At 41.9% G+C, this 24,178-nt stretch overlaps 1 protein-coding gene across 3 annotated transcripts in view; it reads right to left on the reverse strand.

The window, feature by feature from the left end:
• LOC120719576 (cGMP-dependent 3',5'-cyclic phosphodiesterase) overlaps window positions 1-24,178 on the reverse strand; it is a 178,582-nt gene that overhangs the window by 29,537 nt on the left and 124,867 nt on the right. For 2 of the 3 annotated variants that reach the window (XM_040008857.1, XM_040008859.1), the window contains exons 3-7: window positions 4,495-4,584; window positions 4,152-4,240; window positions 1,304-1,413; window positions 457-506; window positions 167-226 (exon numbers count right to left, since the gene is read on the reverse strand). In XM_040008857.1, coding sequence (XP_039864791.1) covers window positions 167-226; window positions 457-506; window positions 1,304-1,413; window positions 4,152-4,240; window positions 4,495-4,584 — 399 coding nt within the window. The other variant, XM_040008860.1, reaches the window with a different exon arrangement.

Genomic DNA, 24,178 nt, shown 5'->3' on the forward strand with positions numbered 1-24,178 from the left:
TTAATACTTGTTTGACAACCAGTGTTTCCTAATTTCCTAACACAGCAGAGCACACGCATGTATGCTGTTATTCTTTCTTTGGTAAAACACCGTGCCAAAGAGTGTCGATTCACTAAAGAGCACCGTAGCTGCTGCCAAGCAGTTTTTTTCGCAGGAGCAAGCTTACATGTTTTTCCAGCACGCTCAGATGCAGTTCATCCTGATCAGATAGTGGACCGCAGCCCACCTGCAATACAAAAACACACACACAGAGTGGAAAATCAACAAAATGCTATTCAGTGGAGTTGGTGGTGCGAGCTGTGTGGTCTCTGTGGAGAACTGACTTCACATATGGCGCACGACTGAAAAGATCTGCCTTTTGCTTCTTTAATAGGAGAACTTAGAGGTAATGACCTTCTCTGCTGCAACTGGTTTTGTTACTTTGGATGATTCATTTTTTGTCCTTGACTGACTCACCAGTAAGACAGCGATGACCTTGTCCTGCTCCAAGATAGGAATGACAACAGCTGAAAGAAAGAAAGAAGAGCATTCAGAACACATCATGAATTTATTCAGAGGTCTTTTAATCGTCCTTTAGTTTTCCTTCCATGCCCTTGTCTAGCTCCTAATCTTATTTGTTCGCCCCCACATGTTCTTGTGCTACATATGCAAGAGAAAATTATGGTACAAAGTACACCTGATGTCCTTGCATAATACTTTTTCTTCCTCTGTTCTTTAATTTGTTTTTCTCATCTTTAACAACAACTTATCCTAATGAGCAAAATAAATGTCATCACCGAGGTGTGTGCTGCTGCGCGTGTGGACAGCAGAGGACAAAACAAACAGAATGATGGGTTTAGTTCTTTGGTGCGAGGCTAACTCTTTCCCTGCATCATTATTATGATGGGTGTTCAGTATTATGTATCGATTCGCACAGTGCAGAGTGGTCATGCATGTGTACTTTAGGGTCTATAATTAACCTAACAAAACTAAACGTGATATTTTGCGTGTATTCACTCGTCTCCATTTGCTCTTCTGCATTTTTTCCTCATCACAGACCTCTCGCTGCTTTTTTTAGTCCTCTTGTCCAGCTTTTCGTGCCCACACGGCTCCATGCTTTTCCCTCGGCAACCATAGCCTCTCGCTACTTCCCTCTCTATCTCCTCATACTTGTTTTTTTCCTCCCACGTTCTCACATCTCTCTGCTCTCATGCACGCAAGCGAGCTCCCGCGCACATGCACACACTTGCGAACAAGGACATGCTGGGCACTTTGTCTGTCCGCTAGCAACATTAAAGCCCTACCCTTCAAAACATAACCACACCTCTTCTGTGTGCTGGTAACGGCGCTGCGAGGCAGATTCTGTACTTCTCTGGCAGTTCGGATGGAGGAAGGCCGGTGCACTGACATCGTTTCAGCTGGTCCGCGATGCTCCTGAAACAGATGTATGATAGATAGTTCAGTGTGACTCTGGTCTGAGACAGACGATTACCCGCGCCATATTCGAGACAAAAGGGAGGAGACAATCTGAAAGACAGCTGGAGCAAAAGGACAAACAAGCGGCAACATTATGAAACCAGATCTGTGCTGAATTCATTCATACTAACAAAAACACCTCTGAATAGCCCTATTATTCATTGTGAAATTATAAACTCATTTGTGCATATGTGTGTATGTGTGTGAAAGAGCAAGCCAGGTGTGAAGCCAGGTGTGATGGCAAAGGTGTAGGTCTTTGTGGGTATTACATTAAATAAAGAAGGCAGGTGTTTCATGCTAAAATATAGGACACTGGGGCAATTGTGTATTTTGGACCGGCTACCGCACGCAAACACAGTGCACGCCTCGTGTTAAAAGTGCACGAGCATAGAAAGCAACAGGAAGAGGAAGCAACACGGTTTCGCCCGTGCACACAGTTAGATTCAAGATGTATGTGCTTCAGATAATAATCGGTAAATCCCTCTGGCAGCCACACACACACACGCACACACAGAGCAGCAGTCCCTCTGTAATGCACACAGGCTCTACAGAGTCTGAAATCCCTCAGAGCGTTGAAGCCAAATCTCTGCATGGTGCATTGATTTAAAAATGCCCATTTTTCAAACTCACTGAGGAGTATTGCACTTCAGTCAAAAAACATTCTCATTGTACTTCACTACTGTGACAAATATAGTTGACCTTTGCGTAATGTATTTGGTTCAAAACAGCTTCTCTGGGTACAGCGGAGAGCAAAACAAATGACCCCGAGGCACTATGAACAATACTGTTATTTGCTGTTGTGTGTGTTCGTCTGACAGCACATGTGATGTTAAAATGTGTGTTTTAATGTTAACTAAAAGTCTCAGTTTGCTATTGATCTGACACCAAGTAAATAAAGGGCCAGTATCACCAATACCGATACTTTTAACTACTTTAAAAGCACCTTATTTATGTCATTTCCCATATAATAATAACAATTCAGTGGTCTACACACTGAACTTGGAGGATAGCAGTTTGTTTGCGTATCAGATGACAGTTGCAAATGCTTCTGCTTAATCTATAATGTAAATCTTATTTGTCATAACTACTTAACCATCAAGAAAAAAGGGGGGGAAACGCTGATATTTAAATTGTTTCCAGGGGCTGAAAGGCTCCAGTTTAGCCCTGGACTCTTTTACTGCGGCGCCATGCTGATGTAATACATCATCTGAGGCTCACCCAGAAAAGTATGTCATACATATGGAGGGCAGCATATCCATCGTGGATCACTCATAGCAAGCAGGGTGGTCCCTCCGCTCTTCAGCTTAGAAGATGCGGCATCTACAACTTCCACAAAGAAGTTTTCATTGGTCAGACAACACTACCCCTGGCTCCATATTTAATGAGCTCCGGCCCAAAGAAGGTGGCAACAAGTTTGAATCGTGTTTATTATCATATCCTTGCACTCTGGCCTGCAGCATTTTTCATTTGGCTTGTTTGGCTCACATATTGTGAGCACAACAAGTTGTTTAGAAGAGAAACCTTCAAGGAAGATTTCTTAGCTGAACTTGTTTAGGTTTATTTTTTCGTGTGGCTGTGCATGTGCGTCAAGGTCCACATAATGGGCTTGTATGTATTAGAAAGTAGGCTGGAACAACATGGCCTTGCCTGTTATAAGGGTTCATTGAGTGTGTGTGTGTGTGTGTGTCAAGGACTTGATAACAGGCTTATATAAGCAGGTGAGTTGGAAGGAGAAAAAAGTAACAAACTTCCCTGTAGCTCTTTTAATATCGCCACGATATCTCGTCCTGTTAAATCCGAGTATGTGAGCGTTCGTCTGTGCGTGCGCTCAGGTGTTGTGTGTGCGCGTGTCCTTGTGCGCTGGTGCCTCGTGAGGAGGTTTGTGTGGCTTCCCGTTGTTCATGTGGCAATGAGGTGTTGGAAACGGGGTGGTTGTCTGACAAACAGACAGTTTCATCAATAATGTAGAATTGGTTTTTCCCCAGCGCCTCGGCAGCAGTCGCAGCAGCACATGGGGGTCGTGGAGCTTCGGGGAGCACTTAAGAGAGGAGAGGATCGGTGAGCCTCGCTGAGGGACCGGAGGCACTGTCACCTCGGCTATTAGCCCCGCAACGCTTCCACGGGAGAGGGATTGAAGGTGAGAGAGAAAGAGGAGCACGGGAAAGGGGGAGGGCGGTAGCTGTAGGCAGGAAGATCTAAACACAGGCAGCATAGTGCTTTGTGGCTCTTTGGGGGAAGATCAGGCTGAGAGGGAAAAGAGGGCAAAGATAGACTCATGCAGTGAGGTGGGAAGGTGGGAAAGCAGATGACAAAAGAGGAAAAAAGAAGCTGTCAGAGAGATGGGTGGGCGAGGAAGGGTAAAAAAAAAGTGATGGGGTAAAAATCAAAGGCCAGGACAAAAACAGAGGAGGTCCTCTCTGTGTGTCACCTTATCTCTGTGCTGAGGAGGATGTGATTTTGGACCGAGTGGCTCACATTCATTTAGACGACACCTGTTTCTCACACAGAGGAAACATCCATCTCCGTTTCCCCTCCACCCCCACCCCTCCTCTTTGTTCTATTGCTTCTCGGGGTATCGCTGCCCTCAACAACAAATGCAGCAAATCAGTACACGGCGGTGATTCACTGAGACGAAACATCTGTGACTTGCCGCATAGAGAGAGAGAGAGACACACACAGACACAAGCAGCACACACCTGATTTTTCCCTCCTGTGGCAGCTCATGTGGCGGGTCGTCAGATAGTAGCCTCGAGTCTTCCTCCAGCAAGTAGACACATGCACACTCCTGGAATTAAAACACACCCGCGTACACATGCACGTTCATTTGTAAAATTAATCCGATTCTGATTAGTTTAATGAGCGATGAGCCTCATCCATTTGTAACAAGATTTGGTGCTCTGTTCCCTGGTCCTGTGTCAGGGCTGAGTACTGAGTACCACACCACTCTGAATACTAACAGGAAGCGTTTTCTTCTTCCTTCCCCTTCCTCCAGGTAATAATTTGAGGAAATTCCAATACGTGTGTGTTCTCATGCATTACCGTGCTGGGCAGCAGCTCCCGAACGCCATCTCGAAGGGCCACTCGCAGAGAGCGCGCATCCACAACTGCCGCCAGCCGCAGCAAGGCATCCTGGGGAGGAAAACAAAAACAGATGCCCTGATGTTTGTTGGGTTGTTTTTCTACGATCGTAAAGTGCAGCTCGGAAAACCCGAGGCCTTGGCTATCAATTTGTTTTCTTTGTGGGCACAAGGATTACACCGCAACAGCTCTTCCTCAGATATTTACCTTGGCAGGCTGCAAAGGACTCTGAAACAATATTTAAACTGTGTCACACTCAGTATATACTCAGCAAACTGCACCAGTTGGAGACACAAGTGTGGTACTTAGGAATGAACTGAGCTCGGATGTCACCAGGGAGTGGATTTTGCTCAACAAGGCGCTCGTTGCTTTTGTTTCATTTCAGAAAACAAAGCACTTGGCAATTCATTTGCACACTTTGGTAGGCAGCTGATTTATGAAACGAGTTAACACGTTGCAAGAAAATGTACATTCCTGGATGCTTTGTTATGCCTGATCAAATTCACCAAGAGCCTGTGAGAAATCATCTTTTTTTTTTTTACTGCACTCTCAAATCTTTAAGAAAGACAAACTAAAAAATGCTCGCCTGAGGCTATGCAGGCTCTTACTCCTCTTCACGGTGGAGGCTGGCTCTCCTTTTTACAGGAGGTGGCATCTGACCACTCGCCACACAGAAAGCATTTCATCTGAGTTTCCATCCAGCTAACGCCTGACTGAACAGATACGCTCTTGTTTTAATCACTCCAAGCTGTCTTCAGCACAATGGCTTCCCTTTCATTCATGCCAGTAAATGTGAAACAACAGGTATTTTTCTTTTTTTTGCACCTTTTTGAGACAATGATTGCACATTGGGCTCTGAAAAAAAATGCCAGTCATCTACACCATTCCTGTGAGGACATGGTGTAAAGGAAAAACTGTTTGTACCTGATGTGAGCGGACCGACTTGACAGAGACGTATGAAGAATGAAAAAACAGAGCTCGAGAGAGAAGTTCAATCCTCACTGTCTCCACACACCAGGCTACCGGCTGGGTGCAGCGAACTGCAGAGGTAATTTTGATGTCAGAAAGGTTTAAGGGACGGGTGTTTCAGATACATTTCTATAAACAACCCCATTTGACGTCCAATATTGTCGTAAAAGGGACAATTCAACTGCAAGGCTTTTATAGCTCTTTTCGGTCCTCTGAAATACACACTTTGATAAAAATGAGATTAAAAAACAGGGTCGAGGAATGGAGGAGTACACAAACAGGGGAGCAGATCTCAGATGAAAGGGACCGTATAGTTTGAGGTCCTGCAAAATTGAGGTTTTTACCTTCCGCAAACGCTACAACGAAGCACCTCTGCATCTCCCGCCTCAGCTTTACCAGAAACGGCTATAAATTCCCACCATAGGCATAATTATTCTCTGTGTGAAGTCTACTTAAATCCCTACCAGGTCCAGTGATCACACTGCATTATCATTACATTTAACCGTGGTCTACAGAAACATCTCAGCGGGACTTCAAAATCTGATCAAAGAAAAGGAAAACACAGAGGGAAATCTCAAAGGCTTTAAATGCTCCTGCTTTAAAACTGTGTGCTGAATATGAATGGGGAAGAATACACAGAGCTCGAAACCACCAGATCTTCTTCTTCCAGTTGTTCATGACAAAGCTGCTAGTGACACGGCGCAACTGAAAGGAAGAGCATCTTGTTTCTTTTGGGCGTTCAAGAGCACGAAGGTATCGAACGCCGGGCGTGCCGCGGGCTCAGCGCTCTAACGAGGCAGTCTTATGTCCTTTTCGCCTCATTTTGATACCTCACTTCTAGCGGTTTTACCGCTCTCTGTTGCGACTGATGCTGAACATGGATGAGGAGGGAGGAGGACATGTTTTTTTGCAGGTCTGTGTGTGTGTGTCAAATGTCAAGGAGGAGAGGAGACGAAAAGGGGGGAGATGGAGAGAGAGTGGAGAGCGCTGTCATGCCTGAGCGCTCAGTGTTGGTTATTACATATGATTAGATAGGATTAAATGTGATTAGCTTTGATCACTCAATCAGCCGGCCCGAGTGCTGTTGTAATGAAGTTGGAGCTCTGCCAGCCCATGTGTGAGTGTGTGTCTGAGAGTGTTTTGTATCCTAAGTTGCAGATTGTGAAATACTCGCACAAATCCCAGTAAGTAATGTGTTGGCCGTGGAGCAGACAAACAATGAACGTCTCTCTGGCTTCCATCCTCGCCGCGCTGATGCTGTCAGGAACGACGACAGCGTTTGTGGCTGTAACAGATTTATGCCTCGGTAAATGTCACACTCTGCACTTTGACCTTTCGCAATAATTTCTTTCCATATACCTCGAACCATCTGTTTTATTAATTTACCTCCTTCTCCGCCCATCATTGCGCATTTACACACACCCACACAGATTCTTTCAGGTATGCATACATATCCTGCCACCCACTCAAGCAGGACCTGAAGACACGAGATGATGCCGATGATTTTTTCTTTAAATGATACAATTTCTAGTTTTTATTATCTGGTGTTTCTTCCCGGGGACTGAAAGAAGACGTTTATTTAGTTGAGCTGGTTTTTAACCGTTCCTCCTCACAGAGAGGATGATGCAATCCTGAATCGTGGGGGAGATCAAAATTGAAATGAAAACAGCGATTGTGATTTCATTACACTAACAGCGTTCTCTAATGCCGGTTCAGTTTATGTGAATTTGGCTACAGCTTTTATCTAAATTGATCTGAAAATGCTTTACAGAACAAATATTTGATCATCAGCCATCACCAAAATGGCAAATGCGTTACTTTGATTTAATTATCGGAAAAATATTCCCATAGATTTGATATTCATTCAACTCATTGCATTACTGTCATGTTTGAATTTGTTTCAGGATTGCACTCGTCTCAAGCAGGTTGCACTGCCCTTTTGTGTCTGTGAATGCAGCATCATGATTATTCTTAAATCCACCTTTCCTCAACATCTCTCTTAATTTCCTCCGTGTACCAGAGTTTAAATTTTTATGTTGATCTTCAGGTTTCTCCTCCTCTCATGGGGATGTAGTCTTTGTTGTCGTCTTTATCTGCAGTTATTCTAATCACTTGAAGCACTCTTCTGAAGGGCACCTTTGATCAGCATAACCAAATGCATTCTTTTCTCTTTTTATCGTTCTCAGATCGTCACATCACCCATGTCTTGTTGTTTTTCTTTAAAGAAACGGCAGTAATGGCGGTGTCAAATACTCCAGTTAACCTCAACTGCAGCACAAAAAACAAAAAACTATAACTGACAGAGAAAGTTGAGGGCAACGCATTCATGGTGTGAATCCACCACGTCCCAAAGGTGCTCTGTTGCATTGAGGTCATGTGACTTGAGTACAGTGAAATCAGTGTCATGTTCAAGAAACCAGTTTGAGATCATTTGAGCTTTGTGCGTTTTCCTGCTGGAAGAGCCATCATAGGATGGGTACACTGTGGTCAAGAAGGGATGTACGTGGTCAGCAACAACGCCTTTGGTAGCCTGCGGTGTTTAAATTATGTTCATTAAGCCCTAAGAGGTCCAAATTGTGCCAAGAAAATATCCCCCACATTGTAACACCACCACCAGCCGGAGCCGTTGATACAAAACAGGCTGGATCCATGCTTTCATGTTGTTTGTGCCAAATTCTTACCCTACAATTGAAAGTCACAGCAGAAATTGAGACTGGGCATTATCATCCAGAGAACTGCAGCACACTAGATATTTTCTCTGTTTCCGACCCTGCAGATGGTTGTGTGGGGAGATCTCAGCATACAACCCTGTATGTTCAAAGTGACTTAAATCACCTTTCTTTCCCCTTTTTAATGCTCAGTTTGAACACCAGCAGGTCGTCTTGACCATCTCTACACATCTATATATATACATACTGAGTCTGATTGGCTGATTAGATATTTGCTTAACAATGAGTTGAACAGTTGTACCTAATGAGCCTAATGATTTCCTGCAGGGAAGCTATTGTAATGTAGGCAGAAAGTGTGTCTAAAGCCTTTCCTGTGATGGCTATTTACTTTTAATATTCTCGACACTTAAGCCTGAGAAATTCTCATCAAGTTTCTTGGTGACTTATGCAAAATAATGAAAACATAGTGGTCAAGTGTAAGGTAGCAAGGAAATTACATTACAGAGAAGCGGAGCTTGACTATCGAATGAAAAAAGGCTCCTGCTCATCATCGTTAGGCTGCTGTCAGACAGAATTTTCAGATTGTTACAGTCTGTTTCCATCAGCCATTCGGTGGAGTTAAAGGAATCAAAGGTACGAACTTAGATGCTGGAAAAGGAAAAGAAAAAAGCAGCATTTCATTCAGTGATGTCCCCGAACTGCAGCAGTCATAAATTTGAGTTAATAGAGAGGGAGCCAGACATTTGCAGAATAACTCCAGGAGGACATCTCACTGAAAAGTTTAATTAAGTCTACACGGACAGAGCTGTAGCTAGCAGGATAAAGCCAAATCAAGGTCTGTATAATGTCGAGATAATTTCCTGTTGAGCAGAACTAGATCAGATAATATTTGCACATTCTTTCTAACGTTTATTTTGGCTGCCTGGTGAGGAGGGATGCTTTTTTCCCGGGTCATACATTATTTGGAGTTGCATTTCTATATTAAAATCAACTCTTCTGACGTTGCCTGATTTGTACACATTTTATATTTTGCATTATTTCCAGCTGATTAAAGCAAAATGATATCGCCAAGCTGATTGAACCGGCTATGTGAGTCTGCTCTCGCTGCTCTGGATGTATTTCTGCTCCAGTGGCGAAAGCATAATTGCACGTTCGCTGCCGGTTGTGCTCTCTGAGGGACTCTTCATATGAATCCAGCAACAACAGCAGTGTGTGAAAGGCTGAAGAGGAAACAGATTTATGCCCCCAGGGAGAGTAGCATCATATATTTGATGAACACTGAAAAGGGAAAAAAGAAGTGAGTGGTATTGGTAATATAACAGGTAAAAGTGAGAGAAAGATCCCTAATGGCCCACTGTATTTCATTTAAGTAAAGACAGACGAAAGCCTCAGTTGAGACAGGAGCTTGTAAGAGACGACCTGACTCCTCATTGTCCTATATTATTGTTTTATATCTGATAAAAATGTCTTAAATTACTGAAAGTGTTCCAGGGCCTCAACCGACATCTCCAAGCCTTTATTAATGACTGGATTCTGCTGAAAATAACATAAAAATAAATTTATAATAATATGAAGACATAGTTCTGTGTTCCTGCAGTACTTATGGAAAGGAACACGGCTGAATATAAGAGCGAAAAAGCCATTTTCTTTCCACTTGAAACGAGTTCCAGAGCAGTCTCAGTCTAATGAAGTGCTGAACATAGATGGAGAGAGCGTGGATGTCTTTAAAAGATTGTCCCAGTGGTTATGTGTGGTATTCCAACTAAAACACCTAAACCAGCGGCCCCAAACCTTTTTTTTGCGCCACTGACTGGTTTATGTCTGACAATATTTTCATGGACAGGCCTTTAAGGTGTCGCAGATAAACACAACAAAATAAAACCAGTAATAGTACCAAAAAAAGAAGATTTATTCATAACACATGTGAAAAGACCCAGGGAAACTGAGTTAACAATAAAAACTGACAAAAACCCTGAAAACCATAGATTTCACACCCGAGCTTCAACTCTCGTGGCCCGGTACCAAACAACTCACGGACTGGTAACGGTCCGTGGCCTGGGCGGTTGGGGACCGCTGACCTAAACCCTTTATAGATATCCCATTTATAAGAGGCACTTGTATCTCTAATACCATATATTCATTTTAAAACTGTGTAAATGGTGTAAATAAGACGCACCAGTGGTGAGTTGTCATATGGTAGCAGAAAAAAAAATGAAACTTCAAAAAAGGAAGCCAGAATTCATAGAGTACAGGAAAGAGGAAATCACAGTGGTAAGCAAGAGGAGCTCTTAAGATCTGCTCTGATTTTCTCTTGCAAAATCTCTGGAGCCAGTAGAAAGTGAAGCAGAAATGAGGGAATTGTAGGTGGCCTGAGGTTGTGGTGGTTACAAGAAGGTCCTGGGCTTGAATCCTGCTGCCTGGAGCCTTTCTGTGTGGAGTTTGTTCTCTTAGTGTCTGTGTGGGCTTTCTCCTACAGTCCAAAGATATACATAGGTTAGATTAAACCCTTAATGCCTAGTGTTTTTAAATAATAAAAATTGTGAAAGGGTTTAATAAACACTTCATTTTTGAAAAGTGAAACATTTCTTGCAATTATTTCATGGTTCAGGCTTTAGAGGGCGGAACAGTTGGGTCCGACCTCGCTGATGGGAGTGCAAAATCGAATGGCCCTTGACATGTTGTTGGCGGAGAAAGGGGGCGTATGTGCCATGTTCGGAGACATGTGTTGTACCTTTATCCCCAACAACACTGCCCCAGATGGCTCAGTAACTCGAGCTCTGGAAGGGCTGAAAACTGTCTAAAACTATGCATGAACACTCAGGAATCGATAACCCGCTGGAGAGCTGGATGACATCCGTGTTCGGACAATGGAAAGGGTTTGTGATGTCTGTAATGCTTTCTATTGCATCATTTCTAGGGATATTGGTGACTTGTGGTTGTTGTCTCATTCCTTGTGCCAGAGGATTGTTGGAAAAGGAAATCACGAGGGCAGTGGACCCTGGAGCGGTGATCCCGGTGTCCATGATGCCATTGATGGAGCTAGAAGTAACTGAGGGGGCCAAGGAGTGACACAACAAACGGTGTGGTTCCCGAGAGAGGGATTTTATTGCTACAATATATCCTGCATCATTAATAATATAATCTGTAGTATAGATACTGCATTAAGATGTTCATTAAAACCTGCCGGCCTCACATTAACCTTTTATTACAGGTGCAGCCATAATAATTGTACACACACATTGCATTTTGTGCTTATTAAAGAGTTGAAGTTCAGTCAATTAAGGAAAGGTCATGAGCCTCGTTCGGCGCGATGTCCGGACGATCTATTGTGTAAGTGACTTGGAGCTACAGAAGGTTAAAGCTGCATACACGCCTACAAAACGCATATAATACATACAATCTAGAAACAGGCCTGAGCAAAGGCCTGAATGCATTCAGCAACCTGTTGCATTTGAGTTTGCTTAGTAACAGGTGACAGAAGATGTCTCAGAGAGGAGGACAAGTCCACGGGGCCTTCAGGGCCTGAAGTCAGCGCCATATTTGGAAAAGATGCTAGAAAGAGGAACTTCTGTGTCTGCCTTTAGCTCTAAAAATTGATCATTGTCTGTAAACGATGCACATAATGTTCTCAAGATGCAAATAATGTTCTTATAACGCGTGAAGGGGCGTTAACCCTGACATTATAAAAAGCCATTGTCTGTGTATTTTGGGCGAAGAAGTCCGCTGATGTGATGCTGTGTGCTTCTTCCCACGCGTGTGTTCTTAATAAACTCTTCATCTGATTGCACATCTGATTTTAGTTTGTTTTTGTGCCACATTTTCGAATTCAGGGACACTAGTGAGTCTATATTGGCTGTAGGTGTGAATGTGGACATGATTGGTCGTCTGTCTTTGTGTCACTCCTGTGACAGGCTGGTGTCCTGTCCATGGTGTACCCCAGCTCCTGCCCTGTAACAGCTGAGATAGGCTTCAGCGCCCCACATGAGCATAAACTGGATAAGTGGGAGAAAAATGAAGGCAAATCTTGGTTCGATATTTAGCATAAAACAAATTTCTCACAAACATTAAAAAAAAAAGACTTTGTGTACTTCATAACTGCAAAGCAGCCACCTGCAAGTGCTGATAAGACAAAGACAATAGGGGACTGGAAGGGAGCGATGTAGTGCATACCCCACTATTTGGCTTTAATTTTGTTATTCTAACCTTAATCCGTTTGCTGAGGCCGTTTCACACTTGTTGGACCCGAGGAGTCTGGCTGTGGGGCGGAGATTATCTCTGATAGCGTAGTTACTGGTGGTCCCTGCACACGCTGTGCTCAGTGTGCACACAGCACGCCGGAGAAACAGAGCACTCTTAACTGCATCTTAGTTAAAAAAATCATTTTCTTTTACTGCTTTTTTTCATAGTAACGCACAGTTTATTTGTGTGTTTAAGAAAAACATAAACCAATATTAGATCATAAATTATTGTAACATTTTTATCACTTTGACGGGATAAAATTAAATGGGTAGATATAAAAACAATTACAGGGCTGTAAGCGCATCCCTGGGATTGTTTGGGGAACTCTTCACAATACATCACCAACAGCAAACAAGGTCAGGCTTTACTCTTTGTATTGTGGATTTTTGATCCATAGAAAGTTTGTGTCATGGTCCTGAATTTTCTCTACAGTCGATGTAATCACATGACCAATTTAAGATGACCTAGAGGCAGCACAAAAGTGCAGGCAATGGTTTTAAAAGCCTAACAGGGTGGTTTTGTATCATTTTCTGAATCACATTTAGTTGTATATTTTAGATCATCTCGACAGATATTTGGGATTCATGTATTTGTTTTAGTTTGATCTTGCTAAGCATCATTTGCTAGCAGTGGTTGGTGCTGCTCTCCCTGACTGACTCTTAGTTTGTGATTGTTTACAATCGTCCATCGCATCTTAAAATCTTGAGCCTCAGTTCTGTTTCAGTTCCTGTTTTGGCTTTAATATCCTGCTCACGGTTTATTCTATCTCTTCTATTAGTTTTACTTCCCTGTATGTTGTTGTTTGGCTTTAGTTCAGCTGTGTCTCCCAGGTGTCTCTACTCAGTCACCCCTGTGTGTGTATACATAATCCTGTCACGCCCTTAATCTTTGTCTCGAGTCTTGAGTGTATGTTTCCATTCAGTGCGTCCCTCAGTCCCCTGTGCCTTAGAGTTTGTTTACATTTCCTTTTCATATTTCTTGTTTGTATTTCACATTTTTTGTGTGTCCTGGGCCTTATGACAGTCAATTATTCATATTAAACTGCATATTTAACAAAAGGATACTAAAAGGTCCTGACGGAGCATCCTTTGGTGTAAAAGCTATCCCTGGAAATTTTGGTCTTTTATGTTTTTTTAAATTCCTTTACACATCCATCTAAAGAGGAAATATTAGCACTGAAATGAAAAACCAATTTAAACCAATTTAGTGTTGGTTTAAATTAGCTACATTAACCTTGAATAATGATTGTTTGAGACTTCTAAGCCATCAGTGTGATATATGTAAATTAATATTTAATTAATCTAAAAAATGAACACTTTATTTTCCAAAAATGTGATTTTTTCCGGCAATTATTTCATGGTTCAGGCTTTAAAGAGTTCAAACTGTTGGCAGGTAAATCAGACAAATGCCCCAGCAACAGAAATCTGCCACTTTGCCCCTTTCTAGAAGAAAAATGGCTGCCTTCCACCTTCCACAGGCAATAACGCCCCTTTGAAGTCAAGATGTAAAATATATCAACACAATCAATTTGTTGCTGTTTGTTTTCTGGTTATATAGCTTACTAACTGACAGAGATTTTAGTACTCTGACAATCCCGTATGATATATTATCCCACATGTCAGTAGGTCGAGAGAATCAGAAGCACAAAAACTGTGAGTTTCAAGATGCAAAAACAGGTAATAGGTAACATTCATATCCTTTTTTATTCTAGCATCACTTCTGCAACTTTTTGGAAGATTCACTACAACAAAACCTGACTTTATATAGATTTTAAAAATATTATTTTGTGCTTCATTGCACTCATGAATTCACTGAAGGAAACAACCATTCCTCTGAGAAACAGAGCAGATTAGCCAGTTAGTTGAATACTAATATTCTAAATTGGTCACATTAGCTAACGTCTGCGCTGCAATAAAGGCCTGACCGAGAGGATTAGTTTAAGGAGCTAATTGGAGTCTTTAGGGTAACTCCCATATTTCTTATCTGCTGCATTGTTCACAGAGCCATCCGACGCCTTGAGTCAAGCCCATCTGCATTTCAAGTGAGTCGACCTTGATCTAACAGCGAGAGGATGGAGGGTAATGGCACTCCACTTGCACATGATTAAAGGTATCCTCCTTTATGTCTGCAGAGATTTATGCAAAACCAACAATTTACTTGATCCTACAAGCCCCTCTGTGCATTACAGTGAATCACCGTGCTTAACCAACACCTTCTGCTTGCGTATCTGTACAGTTTAAAGGCACCAGCACGATTGTGAGCTGGGTCTACACGCAGCAGCTTTGCAGACCGTCAACTACATGTTATAACAGTTTACTGTCACCAGTGTGTGGGCTATGGCTGTTTGTGTTGTTGCTAGTCCTTCAGCCTGCTGCAGAGAGGACTACAGTTGTAACATTCAACAAGTTGAAGTGAACATCAGTGTTAAACACAATGAAAAACGTCCACTTTGTGTTTCCACTTCATGAAGAAGTCATTTTCCTGTTCAGGCCCACTTGTGAACCAATCAGCATTTGACTTGTGCATAGTATCATTCCTGTTGCATTATGTGCTGTTAGCTTTTGGGACACAAGTACATCTGAGTGAGCTTGCATATCCAAAATCCTTCACTCTGTGGAGCCGAATACCTCCGCAAACTGAGACAAACTCAGAACCACGAATCCCGTTCGAGTCAGCAAGAGATGCACAGCTGGGCTCTTCCGCTCTTTAACATATAAGTGATTTACCAGTGTGTATTGATTTTTCCTCACCGGTCGTCTGTCACGGAGAGAGGAGGGATGAGGGACACATTTAACGATTTAAGGAAAGATTGAGAGAAAGACAGGCAGAGGCATGTATACACACACATGCACACCACAGCTGGTGGGAGGCTAGCAGCGTGAGGTCCTGGTTGTTATTCCAACAGAGCTGGGTCTCCAGTAGCATCACTAACATACTGGAGACACATGCACTGTAGAATACAGCCAAGCCATGAAGACGGGCCTCGGAACAAGCACACACACCGCATTCATTCAGGTAAGAGTACCGAGAGGAGGAGGTTTTAAAAACAACAGAGCGATGCTGACTCCAGTAACAACAAGGGCGACCTATCGCTGAAGTACAGGAGAAACAGATGCATCGCAATGCTGCCCCGTAATTAACCAAACAACCTGTGTGTGTGAGAAAGAGAGACTCAGAAGACGAGAGACAGCGATTTTCAGCAGCTTCCAGTGAAACTTATTAAGATCACATCGCAAGAGCAGCCAACAAACCATAATTCATAATTCATGTTTCTACAGCGTGACTCGAAAGGAAGCAGATGATAGACAGAAAGAACGAGGAACAGAAATTAAGGCAGAAGTGGACTGACTAAACACGGGAACCCGATCCTATAAAGACAGAAAACTGCTCGCTGATGAAATTCACACATTGCTCAGTTGGAGAGAGACAAGATTTGAAGAATTGCAAAAAGGACTGGAGGCAAGTGATGCTTTAATAATACAGCACAAACTGGGGCTAACAGATTTTAATAGAATGAAATAGGCGTTAAATTAAAAGCGTAGGCTAAGTCTGAGAGGGGAAATGATGACCCAACGAAGAGGACATGCAAACTCCCTGGGCAAACATTTGCCTTTAAGTCATAAACCTCAAACATGTCATATCATATGGTCACTTCCTGTAACATTATAGACAGTCTCCATGCAAAGTTGGTGCACTTGTTACATTGTTTTAATAATCCTACTTACAGCATTCTTTAAACGTAGATGTTTGGATTAGTGCAATAATGCTTTTCGCCAGCAGCTACTGCTCGGCTAGATCACGGACAGCCCTACAAATTTAATACAAACTCATGCATAACAAATATCCAGCAAGGCTCATTTTTCTAAGACCCACACACTATAAAACTTGACAAAGATTTCCTGGCAGTAATAAATGTCTGCCAATCCTCCTCTCAGTTGCATCCTTTATCTCCTCTGGAGACAACAGCAGACAGCTGTTCTCATCAGGTCTAATCAGATTTGTATTTTAATTGAAGGAGTAAGAGAAAAAAGTTAGAAATAAGAAATAGTGGATTCATAAGCTTATTTATGGGTCTAGTCTTTATGAAACCTGATTATTTAGCAATAAATTCATCCTGAGTTATCAAATAGACATTGAATCCCTTGAAAAGTTTCATAAAAGATCTCAGTTTATCAGCGTCATGGTCTGTGGGTTTTGTGATCTTTCTATTGTTATTGATAATATTATGAAGCCTCTGTTCTTAGAGGCGATTGTGGCTCAAGAGTTGGGAGTTTGCCTTGTAATCGGAAGGTTGGCCCGGTGGCGCCAGTGTCCGGCAGCCTCGCCTCTGTCAGTGCGCCCCAGGGTGGCTGTGGCTACAATGTAGCTTGCCATCACCTGTGGGTGGATGACTGGATGTGTAAAGCGCTTTGGGGTCCTTAGGGACTAGTAAAGTGCTATAAAATACAAATACAGGCCATTTACCATTTATTTGTTGTGTGGGGTTTGGTCATATATTTTTATTTTATTTTATCTGGTGTTACATGTTGTCTGGTGTGGGATTATCAACTATTCCTAGCATTTGGGTTTGCTTTCACAAAAAACATCTGCTCGTGACACGCAAAAAACAAAATTAGCATAAAGCTTGGGTAGGTTATGAAGTATTCTCAAAGATTTGAGATGATCGTGAATCCAAAACTGAGCAATAAACCACTAATTAGGAAATTAGTTTTTCCTACTTGCCGCTGGTCTCAATTGCACTGCATTTATTACTTACGCCCACTTTTGAAAAACCTTAGCTCATTCGATCTCCCGTCAAAGTCCTGCAGCTAAATCTGTGATGAAAACTGCGGATGACAAACAGCGGTGCACAATGAGCTCGTTTTAGGTGGAGCGGTTGATTCCTGCTCGAGTGTTTGTGTGAGTAAATGCAGCCTGTCTCATGTCTCCTTTTGTTTCAGGCTGTGAGTGAGCAAGCATTGGCTTCCTTTCATGCTGCATGACTCTTTCGCTGTCATCGTCTCTGGAGGTAGTTGTTGTCAGCGGTTATTAAAGCGGCACTAATGTTCCTGTCATTCCTACAACCTGTGACGACAGTGACAACACTAACCGAGCCGGTGATGTCACTTCATGAAATCTGAATGGTTTTTTTTTTAGCCGCGCGCCTGTTTCAAAATAAGTCATCGAGTTTTAGACGCACAGTTTTTTTATGCACTTATAAAACCCCTGACATGTCTGAGTTAATTTTAATTACCAGTCTGCTTTGTTAGAACACCATAACATTTGCTTTGAGCGTGTTCCTGACACAGTGCTGGTGCAGTAAAATGCAGAGCACCTTGTCTAATTTAAATGATTGCCATCAGTATTAACCGAGGGACCGGACTGCTCAAAAATGTCAACAACTGCCAATCACGGCTGTCTAAATATCACGGTCGCTCAAAAAAACGACCTTACTCAAATGCAGCAGATGTGTTGTATGATGGCACCTTTGTTACAGACAATGACACCCAGGCTCATCTACTTTCTCTCGCCCCGGGAGCGCCGCAGTGAGGATTTATTCAAAGCTCAGGGGAGTAAAAAAGGGACACTGATGGGACCGCGCAGGCAAAAAAAGAAACACTAGTTGTTTCTCACTCGCACAATCTGAAAGGGAGGACACAATAATGGCCTCCATTCTTCATCCTCACCCTTTTTTTTGTTGCTCTGAACCTTTCACTCATCTGCATCTTATTCACGGACTCACTCTTTGTTGCTCTGTTCCCTCTAATGTTTTGCATATTCTCACTATTCACAGCCCCCCCCCCACCTGTTTCTGCATTTGTCCCTTACATCCCATTATGAGACTCTCTTTCTCTCTGTCTCCCTGCTGCAGGTGTTTGACAGTCACACTGTCGTCATATGGCTGTTGTTCTATTTTAATCTGACTCTTCTGTTCAGGAACAGACACCCACATGCTCTCGCCATTGTCTTGGCTCTCTATTCACTTTTCTCCTCCCCTGGATCGTTACCTTGCTTGAACTTCTACCATTTGCTCCGTTTCTACCTCCAGTGCTCTTAACATCCATCCATCCAACCATCCTGGGAGAAAGACGGGAGGAAGACACACACATCAACCCAGAACCCAGACCTCTTCATCAGCCTTACAGCACAAATGTTGGCCTTTACAGGAGGTTACATGATGGCTTCCTGCCATCTCTACCATAAACAGTTTGTGGTTATACATTTGAGTGTGGTTAGCTAGACCTCTTGAGCTTATGAGCAGTTATTATTTTTCCAGTGCAGATTCATTTGCATTTTAAACCAAGCAAGTACTTAATTCACAATTTAATGTTAACAGCTGTTCCATAAAAACACACACACCACATCATGGTCCTAACTATGGTGCTTTTATGCTAAACCCTCCCCAAACCGTAACCATAATTTATTCACATCAGAAAAAAATAACTCTACAGTAATATGCTCTTTTTTCCATCAAACTTTTGTAACATTTGGAAGTCAAACTATTTATGCTCGGTCTTGTTGACTGAAATGTCAGATTCTACTTATCAGGGGACTGACAAATGCACGCATCACTTTATTAGGTATGCCTCTTCAGCGGCTCTAATCAGCCAAGCACACGAGAGAAACTGAATGCACTGAGGCCTGCTGAAGTTCAAACTGAACATTGCCTGAATATTTTAGAAATTACTGATCCACTGGGATTTTCTCCACAGAACCATCTGTAGAGTTTACAGACAATGGTTCAAAAAAGAGGAAATATCAAACACCACTGCCTAATCCAGCATTGTTGCTGAACATGCCCATTCCTTTATGACCATAGTGTGCACATCTTCTGGTTGCTGCTTTGAGCAGGATAATGCACCATACTCAGAGGCCTCCACAGTCACATGATCTTAATCCAGTAGAGGAGGAAATTCACATCATGGATGTGCGACCAGCAAATCTGCAGCAACCGTGTGACATCATCATGTCAATATGGACCCAAATCTCTATTCTCTGTTCTCAGCACCTTTTTGAATCTGTGCCCTGAAGAGTCAAGACAAAAAAGTACTAACCAACAGTACTCCTTGGTGCTAGCAGGGAGTACTGTTGGTTATTCATTAAGAAAACTGTAATAATTTATATTTGTTAAATGACTCACTTTACACTGAAACTTATTGCTGTTGATTGGAAGATTGCCATCTAAATAGTTACGTATGCATAAATGTGTTTTCCTAAGTCATATCTATAGTTAAATATCAGATCGTAGCTGACCTAAACATACATCCATCCATCCATCCATCCATCCGCTTCCGCTTATCCTTTTTTCAGGAACAAGAACTTGTAAAATGTAACCAATGTTGCCAAAGTTCCAAAACAAATTTGCATCACTTTTCTTTTCATGATGCTGCAAATTTTGAGTTTTGTTCTTGTAGAAACTAGTCGCACTTTTGTTTCCGCTTTTATGTTTGTCTCCTGTTGCTAAAGCTAGAGCCGCAGCAACACGAAATCAGTTGTGTTTGAAAATATGCTTTCTAAGACCGAATCCGTCTTATGTCACATCACTCGCTCGGGCATGCAGGGCTTCAAACCCTCTAGATGACAACCGTGGGATTTGTTTTTGGCAACAGGTAAATCTCCTCAGAACCGACCTTCAGCGATGTGGCTGGATCGCTACATAAGCAATCTGTAAATAAAAGAGTTTGATTAAATAATCAAACATTTACACATTCTGGGTTTTGTTGATGATTTTTAAATTAGACTTTTCTCTGTGAGTGTAATTACTGTATATGTCAACCATTTATAAATACTAGAAATTACTCTTGTAAGGTTTTTTGCCTTTAAAAAAAAATTACACTATTTTTTTCTTATTTATTTTTCTCTAATACCTCTAATTCATTTATTCTTGCTGCTGTAACATGCAAATTTCTCTGGTGTGAGATTAATAAAGTCTATGTCTTTGCAAAGAAATGATTACATTGTTACTTAATATATTCAAGCAGCAGCCAGTGTACTTAAAGGAGGCTGAAAATAGCACCTTCACATTAACTTGCCAGGTGAAATTTCTTCTCTCTGTCACAGAGGCAACTGTGGAGACAAATACAGCTTATTACATTTTCACTGTATCTAGCGCACTGCATGTATTTATATTTATTGATATAGTGTTTACTTATCCAGGGACTGGAGATGGAAATTAGCTGGTAGCTAAATCAGGTACAATGCGCTTTTTCCCCATATTAGATTGCTGTGCATGTGCGTCTCCCCTGACAATTACACTACATAAAGTACACTAAACTGAATATAACTTCATAACAATTAACAGTGCACCCTTTTCAAGCAGGTCTGTTGTTTTCAGTTTGGTTATTTGCTCACAGCAAAGTGTCTGGGAGAATCTGTGGGGAGGTCTGTGACGCATCCGTAAATACCCTCTGTCATCTTTCAGTGTTGACACTTTCAAGTGTTTCTTCTTTGGACAAGAGACAGGAAGTCAGGAATACCAACACACACACACGCACACACACACACACACACACACACACGCACACATGCACACAGAGCATATTCCCTGTGTTCACAAGTTCACACACTTGTTATTTTAACCGTGGGGACCTTTCACCCCGACTCCAGCCTTCTGTTTAGCGCATCACGTTGTGAGCTTGTGTGCCTGTGTGTGAGACCCGACTTCAAAGTGTACACCTGGGGCAGCTATTGCACATGAATACAGCAAATTAAAAATGACAATGTATTAAACTGAATTATAAATGCACTATGATTAGTTCATCCAAACACACACAAACGAAAATACGCACAGGTGCAATCTCATAAATGCAATTTTAATGACTGAAAAGGAAAGGGAACGCTCACACACACACACACACACACACACACACACACACACACACACACACACACACACACACACACACACACACACACACACACCAAACACCTCAACACATAATTAAGCAGAGGCTGTCTAATGTGTCTAATGTGATTTGACTAATCTGAATGTTTTGTTGTACTATCTCTGTTGTACTGTACTCCTAAGCAGATTCAGAGCCATTGTGACTGTGTGTATGTCAGGGTGTGTGTCCCTTATGCCATTGTTTAGGGTAGAATAAATTTCCTGTTGAAAATTCCAGGATGGACTCTGGACGCTCTGGGAGCTTCCCTGTTTATCAATGTGTGTGTGTGTGTGTGTGTGTGTGTGTTGGGCAACACAATGCCTCGATCTCCTTATGTTACCTCTGAGTCTCCTTGACATTCCACTCACCTCTCCTTTTCTTTTTTCCTCCCTCACCCCCCTCCCCCCTCTCATGCCTCCCTCTCCATTTTATCTTCTACTGGGTCATTTCATGTCCTTTTACATGCTTCTCTCCTTTCCCATGACCTATTTTCCTCTCCTGTGTCCTCTTTAAAAACAAAAAAGAAAAAGGGCTACCTTGAACTATGTCGCTGTGTGAGTACTGTGTGAGTGGAGCCTCAAGTTTTTTCTTTTCCTTTTTTTCTGAAGTATGTATTCAGGAACATGTAGTATTAGTTTAATTTACTTCTGTTTTTTTGAAGATGCATTGAGTTGAAGGGTATTATTTGTAAGGATGAGGTGGGGTGTCACATATAGGAGCCATAAATATTTGCAGTGCTTCTTTACTTTCTGTGTATGTCCTGAAAAAGAAACAAGGTTGCATGAGGAGAGGAACTGAGAGTTAATTGGTTTCACTGGGGAAACGGGTGTGAACATGCTAGAAGGGTCACAGCAGGTAAGAAATAAACCGGGGTTTTGTCCCTGAAGGCAAACACGTCAGCTATCGTTGTTCTTACCAGTCGATAAAGCCAAGAGTTTCCCTACATGTAGTTAAACTTCACCACTTTACTTTTTCAAGGTGAAACTGCATATTGTCTTTAACGTTAGCAGGCGAGCGAGCATAAATTAAAGCTGCTTTGCAATACCGTTTGGCAGAGGTGGGACCAAGTCATTGTTTTGCAAGTCTCAAGTAAGTCTCAAGTCTTTATCCTCAAGTCTCAAGTCAAGTCTCAAGTAATGTCAGGCAAGTCAGAGTCGAGTCTCAAGTCACTGGTGTAAAAGTCCAAGTAAAGTCACAAGTCTGAAATTTTGAATTTCAAGTCCTTTCGAGTCTTTAAAAAAAAAAACGAAAAAAAAGAATGTTGCAGTTATATGCTAAATGTAAATATTAGACCATGTAATTTTTAAATCTGTGTTTTTCTCAACACATGACAAAATAGTGAACTTAGAAAATATACACAAATTGTGAAATTGCACCTCTTTAAAATGCAGCTCAATTAAACCTAGCTCCAAGAATAATTTTCACCGACAGTTCTGAGATAAGCTGCATGTTATTCTTGGATGCGGTTGTAGGGCCGGCTTTAAAATCACATGACAAAAATATCATACACATTAAAAAAACTGTATCACCAACGTAGCCTGGACAACATTTGCTAGTTAGATGAAGTCAGCTATCTCATCTTAGCATATTTATATGCATATTTATAATCATACGGTTCTTGTGAGTGCATACACTCATGAAGTTTAGTAACTTCCGGTCACTGCAACAAGCCCAGGTACAGTTTACCGACGGATGGGTACAGGACCTTGAAATGCACCGTGTAGAACGAAAGACCATCGTACGTAAGTTTACCAGTCTCACAAATTGTCGTCATAAATACACATTCGTTAACCGTTTATTAATAGGACCTTTGAGCTCAATGGTAATTAATTAGCAGTGGAAATAATTTCTGGTTCATTACAGAAATGTAGCAGTGACAATAATATTGTTTGCTGTAATCGTACTGGGCAATTAGTGATACAAAACAACTGTTTTACCCTGTGAATAAAAGTATATGTTTTTGTCAATGTACCATAATAACAGAAGCGAAACGCAATATTGTGTCAGGACAATTCACTATTTATGCACAATAAACAAAGGAGCATAGCGCGACAATTTCTGTTCAGCGCCAGACTTGCTTGTAACCTATATCACCAATTATGTTAAGAAAAATGACGTATTAACTACAACAGCAGACTGACCTTCGTGGAAATGCTTGGAGCAGACTAACCTGTGAGCTGGAGTGTTCTGGGACGTTATATTTGGTCTTTGAATGGCTGCAATCCAGTCGCCTCTTTGTTACTTCGGAAACATGGCTCGAACAATTTCTCTTCAACGACGTAATCCGATAACAACAGATCTCTTTACCCGTCGGCTTCCCGTGGCTGTCATGCGACCGGCTATTGCAGTTAATAACACAACAGCTTCTTGACATTTTTGTGTTTCTTTTTATCGCTGTATAACTGATTTTAATTGAAAGCCTGCGTGCGCTAGTACCTCTTGCCACGAGTTCCCAGAATCCTTTGCGGTTCTACCCGTGAATGACGTCACATTTTCAATCTCTATATAATATGCATGTTAAATTTTATATTTGGGGTAAAATATCAAGTCTTTTCAAGTAAACCGGTTCAAGTCCAATTCAAGTCCCAAGTCATTGGTGTAAAAGTCCAAGTCAAGTCACAAGTCTTAGAACATTTTTTCAAGTCAAGTCTAAAGTCATAAAATTAATGACTCGAGTCTGACTCGAGTCCAAGTCATGTGACTCGAGTCCACACCTCTGCCGTTTGGTTTGATGGTTTGGCTTCACAATTTTCTGACATGTAAATTGGTTGATGGGTAAACTGAGACCAGTCACAGTGATGTGCAGCACAATCAGTGTGAAAATCAGCTGGGGTGCGCTAGAGGATTCAAAGGAAACTGATGCAGACAGGAGAAAAAAATTAATCTGCACCAAGAAAAGTCCAC

Source organism: Simochromis diagramma, unplaced genomic scaffold, assembly GCF_900408965.1.
Source record: "Simochromis diagramma unplaced genomic scaffold, fSimDia1.1 OVJJ01000344.1, whole genome shotgun sequence".
Lineage (NCBI taxonomy): Eukaryota > Metazoa > Chordata > Actinopteri > Cichliformes > Cichlidae > Simochromis > Simochromis diagramma.